Source organism: Homalodisca vitripennis, unplaced genomic scaffold (assembly GCF_021130785.1).
Source record: "Homalodisca vitripennis isolate AUS2020 unplaced genomic scaffold, UT_GWSS_2.1 ScUCBcl_6853;HRSCAF=14258, whole genome shotgun sequence".
Classification (NCBI taxonomy): Eukaryota; Metazoa; Arthropoda; class Insecta; order Hemiptera; family Cicadellidae; genus Homalodisca; species Homalodisca vitripennis.
In genome coordinates, this window is record NW_025782959.1 from 7,497 (window position 1) to 24,439 (window position 16,943).

Here is a 16,943-nt window from a genome sequence, read left to right on the forward strand (position 1 = left end):
TCGTCTGGGTTCACCTACGTTTTTCCTGACGTTCACCTTCAGTGCTACTTGGGAGGAAAACAAGAAGGCCTGCCCTCACAACAGCGGGCCGCAGTGACCCCTCAACAGCCTGCAGAATCTTCCAGATTAAACTTGGCGAACTCCTCCGAGATCTGCGCAGCGGAGCAATGTTTAGCCGTCCGGTTTACATCGTCTATGTCATTGAAATGCAAATGAGGGGCCTTCCTCATGCCCACATTGTGTTTAAAATTGACGGCGATGGACCGGTACAGGCACGTGACATTGACTCCGTAATACGCGCAGACATCCCTTCGGAGGAGGAAGCCGCTGGAAGACTCAGGAAGTTGGTGCTGAAACACATGATTCATGGTCCATGTGGTACTGACCACCGCACCGACTTCCTGTGCTGGGACTCTGCAAAGGGGCACTGCAACAAGTTCTAACCCCCAAGCCTGCCTGCCAAACCACCCACGTGGACGAGAGGGGGTTCGTCCAATACAAACGAGACTACACAAACGAAGGCTTTATCACATCACGGAGGAGACAGATCAAAGTGCATGATGGCTGGGTCGTTCCGTACAATTCCGCATTACTGCTCAAATACGAGGCGCACATAAACTTGGAGCTTGCTTCTACTCGTCGCGTAATCAAGTACCTCTTTAAGTACCTCATGAAAGGCGGTTCTCTCCAGAACGTAACCGTCACTCCCCTGGGGAAACAAGAGGATGAGGTCGAGCATTACGTGACGAAGAGAATGGTGGGTGCCAGCGACGCATGCTGGCGTCTTCTCGACTTTCCTGTGTCAAAGCTCGAGCCCACCGTTGAGTGTCTTCCCGTGCATTTAGAGGGCAAACAAAGTGTTGTCTTTCGGCCGAGACAGCTCTCTGATGCAGTCACTCAAGCAAGCTCCAAGCTTATGGTCTACTTCAATCGCCCGCACCATGAAACTTTTGACAATGTCACGTACCAGACATTTTACGAGAAGTTCATGGTGCACACTAAGCGCCCACGTACTGCGGAATTGTACGAACACCCCGATGGCTATCACTTTGTAACGACTCGCCAGCGTGGTGAGAAGGTATGTAGGTTGATGTGGGTCTCTCCTAACCGAGGAGAACAATACTACCTTCGTATTCTACTTATGTCTACACCTTGCCGTGGTTACGTTGATCTTCTGGCTCGTGGCGGTCCTGGTTGCCGGACGTTTCAGGACGTAGCCCGCAATCTCGGCCTGGTGGAAGACGAAGAAGAATACAATCACGCGCTGCGCGAGGCATCTACGTTTATGAACTGGACCTAGGCTCCGTTCCTTCTTCGTGATCCTCTGCAACACGGGAGCTCCCGCTGCTCTTCTGTGGGAGTCTTTCAAGAACCACCTTAGCGAGGATCACTTAGAAAGGAACCCTCTCGACCCTGAACTGGCGGTGAAACTTACCTTGATAGACATCGATCGGAGCCTCCGCCAGCAGGGATCGTGCTTGAAAGATCATGGACTCCCCTACGTCGAGGATGACACGACTGAGTTAGGTAGAGAGCTACTCAACTACGGCGAGAACCTCCAGCGAACCATCGTTGAGGACTGGGTGCCCAAACTCTCCCCAGACCAGCGCCGTGTGTTTGAGTACGTTCGCTCTCTGCTTCTCAACCCCCCGTGACCGACGCACTTCTAGAATCATATTTCTGGACGGTCCCGGGGGTTATGGGAAGACCTCTCTGATTCGTGTCATCCTTGCGTATGTCCGTGGTTGTCGACAGGTTGCACTCGCCGTGGCTAGCTCAGGGATTGCTGCAAGGAAACATGGCTGGAGGAACAACAGCACATAGCATGTTCCGACTCCCTCTAGACCTAGGTCACGGCACAGGTGTGTGGAACATCACCAACGGGTCCCAGCGAGCAGAACTCATCAGAGCAGCACAGCTCATTGTGTTTGATGAGGCCCCGATGGCACACCGCTACATCTTCGAGATGATCGACAGATCCCTCCGGGATCTCATGAATAGTAGTGTGCCATTCGGGAATAAGATCTTCATCTGCTCCGGGGACATCCGTCAGATTGCGCCCGTCGTTGAGAAGGCTCGCACACCAGCTGATGTCGCGTGCGTGTCACTTCGGGCGTCACATCTGTGGCGACTGTTCACACTATTTTCCCTGACGACACCCCAGAGAACTAGTGGTTCCATTGACTACTCCAACTTCCTCCTTGGAGTAGGCAATGGAACAATAAATCCTTTACTTTTTGGAGAAGGCCGCGAGAGAGAGTCTCTCATTCCCCTCACTGGGGTGAGATGCCTCACTTCTCTCGCGGACTTAATAACGGATGTGTTTCCTCCTGGTGTTCTGCGAGATCCTGATCTTTGTGCGAGACGGGCAATACTCTCAACTCTGAATGTGAACGTCAAGGAGATCAACGGTCGCATCCTAGACCTTATGGACGGGCGCATTCATGAGTTGAGAAGCGCGGACACCGTGGACAGAGAAGACGACGACGGGCTGGATGTGGACGTAAATCTCCTCAACCAGGCCACTGGCAAAGGAGTGCCAGATCACGTCCTGCGTCTCAAGGTCGGCTCCGTATGCTTAATCATGAGAAAACTTAAATATCGGTGATGGACTCGTGAACGGCACCAAAGTCATTGTGACGGCGATCAGCAGCCGACTGATCACCGTCAGACTTATCGGCAACACGCAACCTATCGGAATTCCCCGGATTACGTTCAGGTTCGCGTTTGCCGAAGGATCGCCGCTCCGGGTTTGTCGCCGTCAGTTCCCCCTCATGTTGGCGTACTGCATGACTGGTCACAAGAGCCAAGGCCAGACAATTGAGTACGTCGGAGTCGACCTGAGAACGGACTGCTTCACTCATGGCCAGCTCTACGTCCTGTTGAGCAGAGTGAGACGTCCAGACGACATCGTCGTTCTTGTACCAGACGACAGAATAGTAGAAGGAGTCGCCTATGCAAAGAATATTGTATATGACGAGCTCCTTCTAAACACTGATTAAGTCTTCGGCAGTAGGCTAGGGAATCTGCCACTTAAAAAAAACTCCCCGTCGTGATTTGACCTAGCAGTAGGCAAAGGGAACTGCTTTACCAAAACTCCCTGATGATTTCATTAGCAGTAGGCAAAGGGGACTGCTTCACCAAAACTCCCTGATGATTTCATTAGCAGTAGGCAAAGGGAACTGCTTTACCAAAACTCCCTGATGATTTCATTAGCAGTAGGCAAAGGGAACTGCTTTACCAAAACTCCCTGATGATTTCATTAGCAGTAGGCAAAGGGAACTGCTTTAACCAAAACTCCCTGATGACTTTATTAGCAGTAGGCAAGGGGATCTGCCAGAATAAAACTCCCCGTTTTGTGTAAATATGTAAATAGATATGGTCTCTAAGTTTGCCGGCCTCCCCGTGGCGAGACTGGATACGCCAACCTCAATATCTGAGCGTTGGTAAACCGACGGGCAAACAACTGATTTTCTGTTCATTTCAAAATTCCAAACACATTTTATTCTATATTTTTAAACCACTATTCATATTCAACACACACACAAAATCAACCATCTCTTTTGCTTAAAACGAATAATGACAAATTAATTAAACAGCAATATTCTTTTCATCCTAAAAAATAAACCCAATTCTTTTACCTCAAAGTCAATTCACCATTCATTAACATTGTCTAAGTCATCGTGTTTTCATGCCATCAACCATCTGACATATTTAATCAATACTTTAACAATTTAACAACCTGTTCTACCATTGCATTCAACCATAAGTTATGCCATAAACATAACTAACTATTGCACTTAAAACCAAAGCTGATTTAATAAGCTACTTGTTGTTATAAATGTGTACATATACATGGTCTCTGCGTTTTGTGCATCCCTGTGGCGAGACTGAATACGCTAACCTCAATGCCTGAGCGTAGGTTAACCGACAAACAGCCAACTTACTTTTACTCATTTCAAAATTCATACATATTTTTGTACTGAAATTCCAACCACCCATTTATTCCATCAAAAGCATTTTCTTCATTTAAAACCACCATCTCTATTACCTTCAAAATGATCAAATGCAATAGTTTTGTAATATCCTTGATATCAAGCTCATAAATCAGCCTCTTCACCTTTTTTTCACTGAAATCCTATCTTTTTCTCCCTACCTGAATATTGAACAACTACTATCTACCCCAAATACAATTGAGTCTGATAAAATTACCCACTCTCAAAAAATTGCCTGATTTCAAAACTGTACTAATAGAAAATTAGCTAATACCTAAATTGATCTCGAACCCGAACTTAAAGTAACACCCCTAAGGGGGCCTGGGGGGCGGAGCCCCCCGGCGAGCGAAAGCGAGTGATTGGGTATATTGACGATGCCTCAGATAAAATCTCTAATTCACTTACCTCGGGCTCTGCATAGACTACACCGAGAGTGTGTACTCTAATTGAGGGTACAAATACATTAAATTCTAACAGATGTGGTGAATTTACTGAATTATTGGCTGCTGTATAGTTTTTACAAATAACAGATATATTCTTGCCAGCTCGTGTAATGTGGTCAATGTTCATATGATGTTTTTAAATATTTTTCGTACTGTAAATAGGTTTCTTTTGTTCTTTTTTATCCTGTATGATTACCTCAAAAGGCCCTGAATTTTCAGGTTTATAGATACGTTGAATGTGAGGCTTTTTAAGTAATGGTGGATTAAAATCATTGATAAATTGAGTTTGTTCTGAACCATCTGTGCCATTATTTTCTTGTGCCCTTTTGTTTCCCCTGTTATTTAGATTTAGGTTAGAATAGTCATGATCTGTGGGGCAAAATAGTACTTACTGCCTTTTGTATTTCCATGTCGCTCTCGACATGACCTTCCAAGGGCAAGGCTGAACCTGTCGACATGACAGGTCCAGCCTGAACAGGCTCAAAGTTAATAGCTAATGTGTTAAGATATTTACAAAATATATAAAGTATTAAATATTTCTAGTCTGAGTTAGAGGTCAGTGTGATGTTAGACAAACAATTATACACAAAGTAGTTACCACTACCAGAGTAATCAATCTGGACGTATGCACACAGATTTAACCTAAAATTACAAGTTAACGATCTGAGCACTTCAACAACCAGAGCGGGAAAATGAACCAGAAAAGTAAACACAAGTTAGTAAACAGAAAGTGTTTCTATCTGTATAAAGCATAAACATATTCTGCAGGAACTTTTGTTATTATAAGAAGTTCCTGTGACAAAAAGTTGTAAGAGCTGGCAAAATCCACGCTGAGATATCTTGCAGTACTTGTTTAAAAATATTTTTTACTTGGGTTATAAATTTATTAGTACCATGTGTTATACATCATTGGATTTAGAAACTTTCAAAGAATAATAATCATCAAAAAAACAAACATCGTAAACAATTAAATAAATTCGAGTTTAGACTGCCCTTAAACACAAACAAAAAATGTAATTTATTTATAAAAGTTAATTTTTACTCTCTTAATGTATGGAGAAAACTGTTATAAAATAACTGTAACAACTGATTAGCCTATATAACAAACATCATGATCATATCAGTTGCGGGGAAATGATATTTTATGGTAATAATCCTAATTTATAAAACGAGTAAGCATCTTAACTACCTCATCTTATTAATTACTACCTGAAAATGTATAAAAAATTCAAAGGAAATTCCATTTATAATACTACCAGCTTCAGTTCATAATTGAAATAATGACCCATTAAAATATAGGAACAACATTCATATTTCCATTAATTGGACGATGAAAAATGTCCTGAAAAGCTTGGCACTTTCAACACAATTACTTGTTATATTAATTAATTGTAAAATTTCACGTTATCTGGCTGATTAATAGGTAAGTTTTGAACCTGTGGATTTGTTATAATGAATGAAAAGTTTTATTTATTAACAATTTTGGTTTGAAGTATTATTGCTATTGCTGTATCACTAGTGCTGTTAATAAGTTCTAAAAACTAAAAAAATATGGAGGTTTACTTACTTAGTATATGTAATTGCAAACAAATGATTAGAGTGGTTCGAAGATTTCCTAATGTCATAGTAATTGTTTGCCCATTGTCAATTCCCGACATAGAAGAGGGAAATACTTTTAAGGGTGACCTACCAGTATTATGAATTTTATAAAATATTCAATATTACAAAATAGAACATTAGATATTATCAAGCTCTATCCGATTTAAAATCTTTTTATGTAAATTCCAAAATTTCTTAAGAGTGATGTAATTACTTTTTCTATAGGCACATAATATATAGCGTTGTTTTATAGGATAAAGAAGTTTTTAACGTCTTAATAAAAGTACATAGTATTTAATTTAAAATAGCTTTATCAATTAAGAGTTATTTTGCTGTTGTCAGCAGTTATTGAATTTGATATATATATATATAATATATAATATATATAATATATATATATATATATATATTGTTTTGAAATAACCAACCTCATCCAGATACACTGAGTTTACATGGCAGCTCATAAGGAAACTACTTGATGTACGAGAGGTATATAAATCACAGAGTGAGTGTGATTGTGTGTTAATAATAGAAGTTATGATTATGATGATGATGATGATGTAGTCCTTTGTGTGTCTCTCTCTGTCTCTAATCATCTGTTGTGTACAACCAAGGGATTATAATCCCTACTAGTAATATTAAGTTAATTACAAATTAATATCAAAATTATTATAGTACATGAAACATTATTTTATTTTAAATCTCACTGTTGAATTTTCATTTAAGTACGTTATATTATTAATATCTATAAGTGGCAAAAGCCCTAACCACATAAATAAACATTTATTGCCAAAACCTGCCTTCTCCTGTACACGAATGTACTGTCTTTATTTATAAGTTAAAATATGAGAGGTTATAAATTTTGAGTCATTGATTAAGGCTACTAATTTTTGGACGTAAATGAATATTCTTTAAGTTGGAGGTTTAATGCAAATAATGGTTATTTAAGGAAGTATATTTGTAAGTATCTGTCTATTTTTGAGGTTAACACTGGAAAGCCTGGAAAGAATTGCTTAGGAATGTACTGTTTTTAGTCAGAGCTTCTGAAATTCCAACTTTATATTTCTTAAAATAAGATTTTTCCTTGTTTTATTTCTATAGGATATGGACTTCTGGTTACTGAACGTTTAATATGTATTGGAAGCACAAGGAAATAAAATATTACATTTACATGCATAATAACCCTGGGATTCTGACTGGTTAATTCTTTGTTATTCAGTGAACTCATGTATTCAACTTTATACTCGTTGTTATTTTCCCCAAGCAGTAATGTTTAAGGTGTCCACATCCAAGTAAAATGTCTGCACTTGTAACTCACCAGGGAACACTGGGCGGTAAGCTATGACTCGATTAGCAGAGAAAGTTTTCCAATCTCACAGAGTGACCTGTGCCCACTCGCGTACAGTATTTATGTCACGTATTCCTGGAATAAGCAATTGAATGTTACAGATTTATTGCTTTTAACTTTTTTTTTAGAATCTGTTCAGATTTTCTTAGAACAATAAGTAAATTAGATCAAATAATAATTTAACACGAGTTAGACTCTATCCAGCGATAGAGCTAATACAAATAAACTACTGAATTTATAGTTTAGTACATTGGTGCCACCTTTTTGGTCAGAGTTCTTTGAACTATTTAAATGTCTGAAAAACGGTTACACAAATTGGAACCTGTGTGTTAAATATTTTTTTATATTTAAATGTATCGTTAAAAACCGTCCTCCTTTATTGGATGATTCATGAAAAAAGTATATTATTTATAAATGATTAAGAAAACAGAAAGAATATTTCCATTTCCTCTAATTACTAATATACTCCACCAATGGAGTTTTATACAGAATTGTATAATTTATTTATCGTATTTTATGTTAATTATACTCCTTTAATGTTTTTTATTTCGTCATTGGATATATGGATACGGGTATTCTTTGCTATGGTCAAAATTAATTTTATATAATAGTTTAAATTTTAGTTATTAATGCATGTGTTCATGCATGTATTGTTAAGCATGTTAATTCATTCCCTTCTTATACTTCATTCTTCTTCTCTTGCTCTTGACATTTACACTCTGGACGGAATATTTTGAAGGTACGTTAGACAAAATTATGTGAGACCACTTTCCATTACGGTGAATAACTAATTTCCTTAAATATAGTAGAAGTAAAGTTTGTCCTGCATATTTAATGAGAAAAGTTACAACGACTACTCATATTAGAACGAGATTTAGTAGCACTATACATACTTTTTAGAAAACTCTAAACAGCAAATTCCCAAGCCTATAATTTCATACAACCACATCAAAGAAGACGGATGTGCAATATACCGATGTAAAACTGATATTGGATATTACTGAGGTGATGTCTTATTTTTGGCTCTTAAAAAGACTTGACTGAAATCAAGAAAGCTTAAGCCTAGAAGTGTGTCTAATTTGTAAAAACAGACAGATAAAATCCTAACCTCAACCCTGAAAACATGAACAAATGTAATGTACGGTAGAGTTGACAACTATGCTACTAAAACAGGTCCATGCTTTTTATGGCGATTTTGTGTATCTAGAACAAATATTTTATATCCATGTTTATTATTAATGTAAAGAATTCTGGCTATAGAGCCCTTCTTCCACACTTCAGTGTCATACATTTTATTGGTTATCGTAAGAATATTAGAAGTGACACACATCTTCACACGCAATTTCGTAGGTATTTTCATTTATTGAGCACTTCTGGTTTGAGTGAATTATGTCTCAAATATGTCTCCAATGTTAAGATTCTTATATGTTATATATCATCTTAATGTCACATAAGATGTTATATATATATATATGTGTGTGTGTTGTGTGTGTGTGTGTGTGTGTGTGTGTGTGTGTGTGTGTGTGTGTGTGTGTGTGTGTGTGTGTGTGTGTGTGTGTGTGTGTGTGTGTGTGTGTGTGTGTGTGTGTGTGTGTGTGTGTGTGTGTGTACAGGTCTGAGTAGCCTGCTTCTTAGAACTGGACAACGAAGACAGCATTTATGACAGTCTTTAAATTTATAGTAACTTTGTCTTGGATATTTACATTACAGCACTGATCAAGTACTCAATACCTAATATTTGCTAACATGTACAGATCAAAGAACGTTATTAATAGACCGTTACAAAAAATAAACTTTTCTAGTCCAAATGTTTTTACACTTTACTCAATTTCAATTCGAAAAAAATTTCAATTAGATGTCTTGTTACTACTACATTAATCTTTGCATTCAAGGAAAAAAATATAAACAAATTTATCAGTCGTGATGTCATAAAACAATGGTTAAACCTAACAGTTGATTACATTAAACAGGGTATTTGGAAGAATAACAGTTATCTGCTGTAATTAAAATGTAAAGACCAAGATAAGATTTTTCGCATTTTTAGAGATAAGATAGGATTTTCGAAACTTTAGAGGCCAGTGGGACGTACCTATGAGTGATGTTTGAAATAGGAATCGTCCTATGTGTTAAAAAGCGAGTTTCTATTGAAATCTTAAGTCGATAATACTTTTTTCAATAAACACACACACACACACACACACACACACACACACACACACACACGCACGCACGCACGCACGCACATACTAAATAAGAGAAGCACCATTAAATTTTATATGATAGTATAGATGTTTGTATGGTTAAAACAGGTGATGGTTTAAGACCCACTTGATGCAGACAGTTACTCTCAGTCCATAATCCAGTTTAATATCATCTGAATTTTTATATCATTTCTTTGTATCGTAATATTTTTGACTCATTGAATAGTACCTAATTGAAACCGCATCTTTAGTAAGATTTGTTTATTTTAACCTAGTTTATAATTATGTATTAGGTTAGTTCTTTTACCTGAAGAAGAGATCAGATTGCAGATCTCGAAAACTTAGTGTTATTTTTTTCTTGTTTCACTGAACGATGGCAAATGTCCGGAAAAATCCTGTTTCCTTCATAATTTAATAATTTCTTAAACTCTTCTGAGACAAGGAAAGGACATATTCCTCTCAAGGCTACAAAATTAAAACATCTGCCAGATGATGAGAGGCTGAGAGAGAACAAGCTGTAAATAAATGAGCGTCATAAATAGAAGAAATGGATGGAAAGCGGTTTCTGCGATACCGTTTATTCAGGGATTTGGAAAATCCTTTCGTATTTTATTCTTGTTATTTATCAAAGTAATTTCTGTATTTGAATGGAGAAATATGATATATTCATGGTAGTTGGTATTGTATTGTTTGTATATGATTAATCTATTTGGATATTGAACAAAATTTTGTTATTATATTAATTTGACAATTTAAAATACAAGATAAAAACAAAATGGCTTAGTGATAGCTAGCTTATTAACCGGCAAATACTGCAAAATGTACAAAAAAAGAAATCAAATAATAAATTCTACAAAAATCCAAAAGAATACAGCAAAACACATGCAATGTGCTGTTTCAAAATGGCTTTATTTAGCATTGATATGGAAGGAAGCAATAATTTTCCGTTATCTTGTTTCTGCCATGACAATCGCAATTTACTATTGGCTTCCGGTAAGTTGTCGCTTGTTGGTAAATGGCGCCAGATATATTGCGGCCTCTATTTTTACAGTTGGTCTATTTTGGTCTATAATAATTATAGTTATTGCTCATGAAGTTGATATATATAAAGTTAGTTGTGAATCCTGGCATTTAGATGTCCGGACTCTTAGGTATGGTTTTTCATTTAACCCAAAATTGTAGTTAAGTTGTCATGCAGCGAAGTAGAATATTGGAATCACCAAAGATCTACTGATCTTTGTAATATAGGATGATGGAAAACCCGTGCCTAGCATTACTTGCTATTTAAATTAATTGTGATTTTTCACAATTTCACATTACTAGACAATTCGTTGAAGTTTTTGACATTTTGGATTTGTAATAATTTGTAAATAGTTATTTATTAAAGTTTTGGGTTTGAAAGACCTTATTGCTTCTCTTGCTTTTACGTGAGATTATTTGTTCCCGGATTATTATTTATGCTGTAAAGAGTTTTCAAAGTTTTGAAAAAAGGCTACTTTGGTGTTAGATTTAATTTCAAAGAAATAATTTAGAGTGGTTTCCTATATTTTATTTTAATAAACCTCCCCAACGTTGTGGAGATACTAACTTAGAAAATATAGAACATAAGATATTAGAAAACTCAAACCAAGACTACGATTTATTTGTTAATAAAAATCATTTGTATATTCTATATTGCATAAACATATTTTATCATATACTGCTGACTTAAACATATATTTTATATATTCTTTAATATTCTCTAGTACTCACATCCACATATACGAACTTGGTTTATGTAGCAACTCATAAGGCTACAACTCATTGCACGAGAGGCATATGAATCACATAGTGAGCGTGATTACGTGTGAATAATAGAAATAATGATTTTAATGATGATGATGATGATGATGTAGCTCCTTTGTGCTTCACTCTCCCTCTCTAAGCATCTGTTATGTAAGGGATTATACTCAGTACTAGCAATATAGGTTACATTTCAGTTGAGTACCATAGTCAAATAGTTTATAATTTTTGTACACTACACTTAATTCTTGTCAAGTAATATGTTAAATTTGCATTTAATTATCTATATGCCTAATATTTTTAAATTTATATAGTCCAATTTCATTTCCATAAAGATTTATTGACAAGAAATGCTTTCTCTGGTATAAAAAATGTACTGTCTCTATTTATTTCTTCATATTAGAGTATTAATTAAATATTAAAGTAACACCCACTATTACCCAATAATCTCACTGTTTCATTATATTTTATTGATTGATTTGTTAGTGTATTTAAATTTATACTATATATTTTTTCCCCAAACAGTGTTTAAGGTGCCCACATCCAAGTTAAATGTCGTTAAACGTAATTTACCAAGGAAAACTGAATTAGAAGTTGACTTGAACAGAGAAAGTTTTCTAATATCTTATAGTGACCAGTGTACAGTATTTATATCACGTATTTGTATCACGAAGTAAGGGATTTAATGGTATAGATTGCTCAACCCTTCCCTGTGTATGTTTATTATCCCTTAATGTAAAAATCTATAATGAATAAATCAAACTGAAACTGTAGTGCACTGATGCAGTTTTGGAGCTTATCCAAAAGTAAAAAGGTTTTATTTGTATCAGGGTTATCTTTTAAGCGATCAAGGTTCTTTGGACCATTTAAAAGTTTTTTAAATTAGTTCCCTAGATTATTATGAAACTTAAAGAATATTCCATTTCCACTAAAATCCACATATGTTTAGTAAACTCGTGTATATTGTCAAATTTATAATTTCTGTGTTGATTAAATGGACACAGTTATTCATTCCTTTAGCATCTCATCTGTTCATTCTAGGGGTAATTTTAGGAGTTTATTTATTACCAAACCATTTCATAAAAACCCTGAAATAGCAGTAATGTTACATATGTTTTAGAACAAAAAGAAAACAAAAATCTAGAGCAATTTAAGCATGAAGAAGATAAAAATACAACTTATAAAACGAAGTAATTTTGAATATGACAGTAAAAATAAAGGAATGATATTTTGAGATATAGCAATAATAAATAACACGTAAATAACAATAAAAGCACAGATGTATTGGTATTTAAAGATAACAGTAAAACACATCCCTTTTACCCTACCAATGACCGAGATCAAGTCTTGGATTTCCATTTTTTTCTGTTAAAGGCATGCAGTAAGTTCAATGTTGAATCTCAAGGAGTTATATATGTTCTTTCATTTACTTAATACGCTATTGTAAATATTTTATTGCAACTAAACAAGCTCCGCTCTTATTTAGGCCTAAGTTGCCTTTAGAAGGTGGATAAGAATATTTGAACTGTCAATATTTTCCCAAATTGTTAAAATTCGTGTTTTATGCGTAATGGGATAGTTAAACAAATAAATATAATTTTTCTTCAAAAACGTTTGATTATTACCCTAAAATTCACAATAAAGACTTCACCGCAGTGATACGACTATTAAATTATTGACTTCAGCGTATTTTGGATATAATTCATAGACATCCGCATATTGTAGCCCTACCCATGGTGCGATAACTTCTAAGAATTACAAGTGAGCGTCTTTAACACATTAGTAAATAATTAATTCAATACAAACTAATTTTAAGTTAGAAACACCCTTATATATTCATAACCATTTACTTTCATGTAGGTATCAGAATAATTGAGTCTCTAATTTTTGAACTCAGTGTATTATCATGAAAGTCGTCACATCACGTTGTACAATATTATTGCACGAACTAACGTGCGGAACTAATAATGCTTTTAGTTAAATGAATGTATAAATTACTTTTAATGTTACGTAAAATGTTTCATTGTATTTGGCTCTACTTTAAATAAGAAAATTCTTGTTTTAAATTACTGCATGTATAAGAATCACATAAACAGACCAAACTGGAAACAAAAGAATAGCAATTACGGTATCTTCTATACCTCGTAAAGAGATTTTTAGTCTTAATTCACTTCAGGTTAAGCAATTATTTGTTAAAATTATAGTGTCTGCTAAATCGACACAGTTTGAATTGTTTAACAAAATATAACAATCGCTGGTATATTGATGTTGAAAGTTTATGAGAGTACTACAACGCAACATGCGTGCCATATATAGATAGGAAGATTGATGTAAAATTTCAGATAACTTCGCTTTCAAAGTATAATATTGCATAGACCGAAATAACACGTTTTTAGCTGCCTTAACGGTAGCCTTCTCTAACGCTCAGCTAATAAAACAAACCTAAAAGATTGTGTTAACAATGTTCCCTGTTACTAAAAAAGGCTATAAATGTGAAAGATGTCGCTACATAAAAAGAAAACCCATGTCGTTGTTTGCCAAGGAGGAAAAGAATGTAAGCTATGGGTTCAGCAAACGGAAAAAGTTTTCCAATCTCTTAGGATGGACTGTGTTCAAAATCTAACAACTTTCATTCAAGTATTGTATGGACATGAATTATTACTAGCGATTGCTGTTTACTTTGTTAAATTTTATTGCTTACAAGTTATTGCTATACATTTTTTACTGGAAAGGAAACTAAAGCGTTTGGACAGCAATATTTGATACACCTGATAAGTATTGTTTGTGTGTGTGTGTGTGTGTGTGTGTGTGTGTGTGTGTGTGTGTGCGTGTGTGTGTGTGTGTGTGTGTGTGTGTGTGTGTGTGTGTGTGTGTGTGTGTGTGTGTGTGTTGTGTGTGTGTGTGTGTGTGTGTGTGAACTTCATTTTAGTGAATCTATGTTGCAACAAAATTTTGTATTTTACAGCTGTTCTACTTAAAAAAATAAGACTGTTTTTAACCCTGCGTATATATACATTTATCAAAGAATAAGATGAAAAATGTGTCTACAACTTGCAGCTGATGAGAAAGTCAGACCAAAAGTCTCAAACTTTACTTCTCGTGGCAGTTCTTGCAAACAACTGTAAAGACGTCATGTAACTTCTTTATTTGGTTTAACTTGGAACTTTAGCCGAGATCTTTGAATTCGTGTCGCTAAAACTTTCTGCTTATTCTTCGTCACATTTATGAGTCATATTTTTACTTTCACTGCAAATCATAGAATTTTAGGAAGGTTCTGGAATATAAGTTAAACACTTTTTTCAGGTTGCTCATATTAAATACTAATAGAAATAAATAATCTTTATTGTATGGTGATTTTAATGTAGTGCGGAAAGTACAGTAATTATTTACAATATATTTGAGGTGGTGTAACATTCATAAATGTTACTTTCACTTCATTAAAATTTGCCAGGATAAAACAGATAATTCATAATTTAAAGATAATGAACTGCAGCGTTGTATTTAAGTTGTTTATTTAAAAGTTGGGGCCAATCAAAGGTTAGAGTTTTCATAGTCTTTAAATATTTTAAATACCTTTTTATTTTCATATGAAGACATCCTAGAGGTGGTAGGTCATTGGGTGTTACCTTAATGATATTGTTTAAGAGCAAATTAACTATAAATGATAAAAGTATGTGAGTTTTACGGTTTCCATGTGCCCATTGATGAATTGAGCAAAATTATAGCTAACATTTCTGACGTGTTTCCTCTTTATACCAAAGAAAAGGAAAACTTTTTATAAAACGGTAAATGTGTTTGATCAAAGAAAGCAATACTAATTAGAACGTAACCAAGGGCGGCCTAACCATATAAACGTAAATTCACTATAATAATTGATACTTAACCTTGTATGATTTTTTTGCATAGGTAATTTCACAAATCAATAAATACATATATGCCAAATAAAGGCGTTAAAATTGAAGTAAAATAATAAAAACACCAATATAAATATTTTAAATGTTATGCTTCATACAAAAGGAAGGTGATAGTTTTTGTAGAGTATTATTAGTTTTCAATTTAACTCATAAAGAGAATTACCCGTAAGAATGTTACTTTCCTGGACTATATTGAGATTTTGATCAAAATCATAGATATAAATCCTTAACAAAATACAGCTAGACTGTTATATATGTAAAGAATCATTACAGCCAATAACTGTGGACAAAAACTTGTATTAGTAATAAGCTAATAATGTTTAATGCATGCAGTTTTTAAACTTTAATGTTTTCTGTAATAGGACTGGATTTAAGCTTTGAAAATTTGTAAATTTGTTATGTTATGCGATATACACATACAAATAACATCGATACTAATAACATTATAATCGCCATTTACGTTGTAGTTTGGAAAATTTCATCCCAATACTGAATTCTTGCAATAAATTGAATAAAGATTTAATAAAGGGGAAGATAATCTGAGGCAGAAACAAATTTTTAAATTATATATCTCAATTCACTCAAAAACAATCCATACAAACGTACAGTGGAAGTATAATACAGTAAGTAAAAATCAAATCTCTCCTCCTGTTGCTATGGTCTGTAAAAGTACTGACAGTACATTTTCAAAGTATAGTAGACAAATAAGTGAGACCGCTTTGCATCATCGTGAATAATTCATTTCTCTGAACATAGTTGAGGTAAAGTTTATCCTGCATATTCAACGAGAAAAGTTAAAAGACTACTGAAGTTTGAACGAGTCTTAGAAACAATATACGGTACATTCTATGTTGGCACTTCGCACAAAAATTTTACAAGCAAATGTTTTAATACGACTATAGCGAAGAAGATGAATGCGCAATATACCAATGTAAAACTGATATTGGATTTCAATAAAGAGTGTTATTTTTGTCTTTACGAGAGATTGACTGAACAACATCCATCAGAATGTTTTATTCTGATAAGTGTGTCAAACTGGCGCACTTTTTTTTTAATAAGAATTTATATCTGTAAAGTAATAAAATAATGAGTAAACAGATCAGTTGATTATATTTAACAGGCTCTTTCAACTAATAACATTGGTTTATCGTAGTTTCCAAATAGTAATAGTAACTTTAATTACTATAAAATATGTCTTGTTTTATTTTTCATCAGATTAAGTTATTAGCTCAACATTAAACATAGTTTTAGGACACTAAGATCTATCTTTTTATCGAAAAAGTCTTCAAGTTATATAATACAAAATATAAAAGGTTTCTTTCAAGGATAATTTAATTAAATGTATAATTTACCGTACATTGTCATTTAAAGAATATAAAATGTTTAGTTGTGCAATATTTTTGAAATCCTTTAATAGAAATTTCCTCTAATTAATTTCAGAATACCGCAGAAATACTTGAAAAAACACTTGTAATCTCATATCACAGTTAGTACTACACAATACGTAATTTATAAAATATATAAATATATTTTAGCACACTACTAAATACGATAGTAGTATTGTGAGAGACAATTGAATCGGTAACAAGGTCACTTACATACCGCACGTTCTACCTCTACAATGCATAGTTTTGCTATGTAAATTATTGAAATTGGTGTTT

General features: G+C 34.7%; 2 protein-coding genes across 2 annotated transcripts; both read left to right on the forward strand.

Annotated features, from left to right (window-relative positions):
• The first annotated feature begins 258 nt into the window (after positions 1-258).
• LOC124373963 lies at positions 259-1,655 on the forward strand. The gene is made up of 3 exons (XM_046832271.1): positions 259-276; positions 452-1,273; positions 1,362-1,655. Exons 1-3 carry the CDS (start codon positions 259-261, stop codon positions 1,653-1,655), a joined length of 1,134 nt encoding a protein of 377 aa, XP_046688227.1.
• Positions 1,656-1,735: 80 nt separating this feature from the next.
• On the forward strand, positions 1,736-3,122 carry LOC124373964 (ATP-dependent DNA helicase PIF1-like). The gene is made up of 2 exons (XM_046832272.1): positions 1,736-2,528; positions 2,590-3,122. Exons 1-2 carry the CDS (start codon positions 1,736-1,738, stop codon positions 3,000-3,002), a joined length of 1,206 nt encoding a protein of 401 aa, XP_046688228.1. The 3' UTR covers positions 3,003-3,122.
• The last annotated feature ends 13,821 nt before the right edge of the window (positions 3,123-16,943 follow it).

Coding starts and splice junctions, on each gene's coding strand:
- LOC124373963 (XM_046832271.1), top strand. Junction 1,274..1,361: donor ACAATCACGCGCTGCGCGAG/GCATCTACGTTT, acceptor CTTCTGTGGGAG/TCTTTCAAGAACCACCTTAG.
- LOC124373964 (XM_046832272.1), top strand. CDS start 1,736: ATGTCCGTGGTTGTCGACAGGTTGCACTCGCCGTGGCTAGCTCAGGGA. Junction 2,529..2,589: donor TCTCCTCAACCAGGCCACTG/GCAAAGGAGTGC, acceptor CTTAATCATGAG/AAAACTTAAATATCGGTGAT.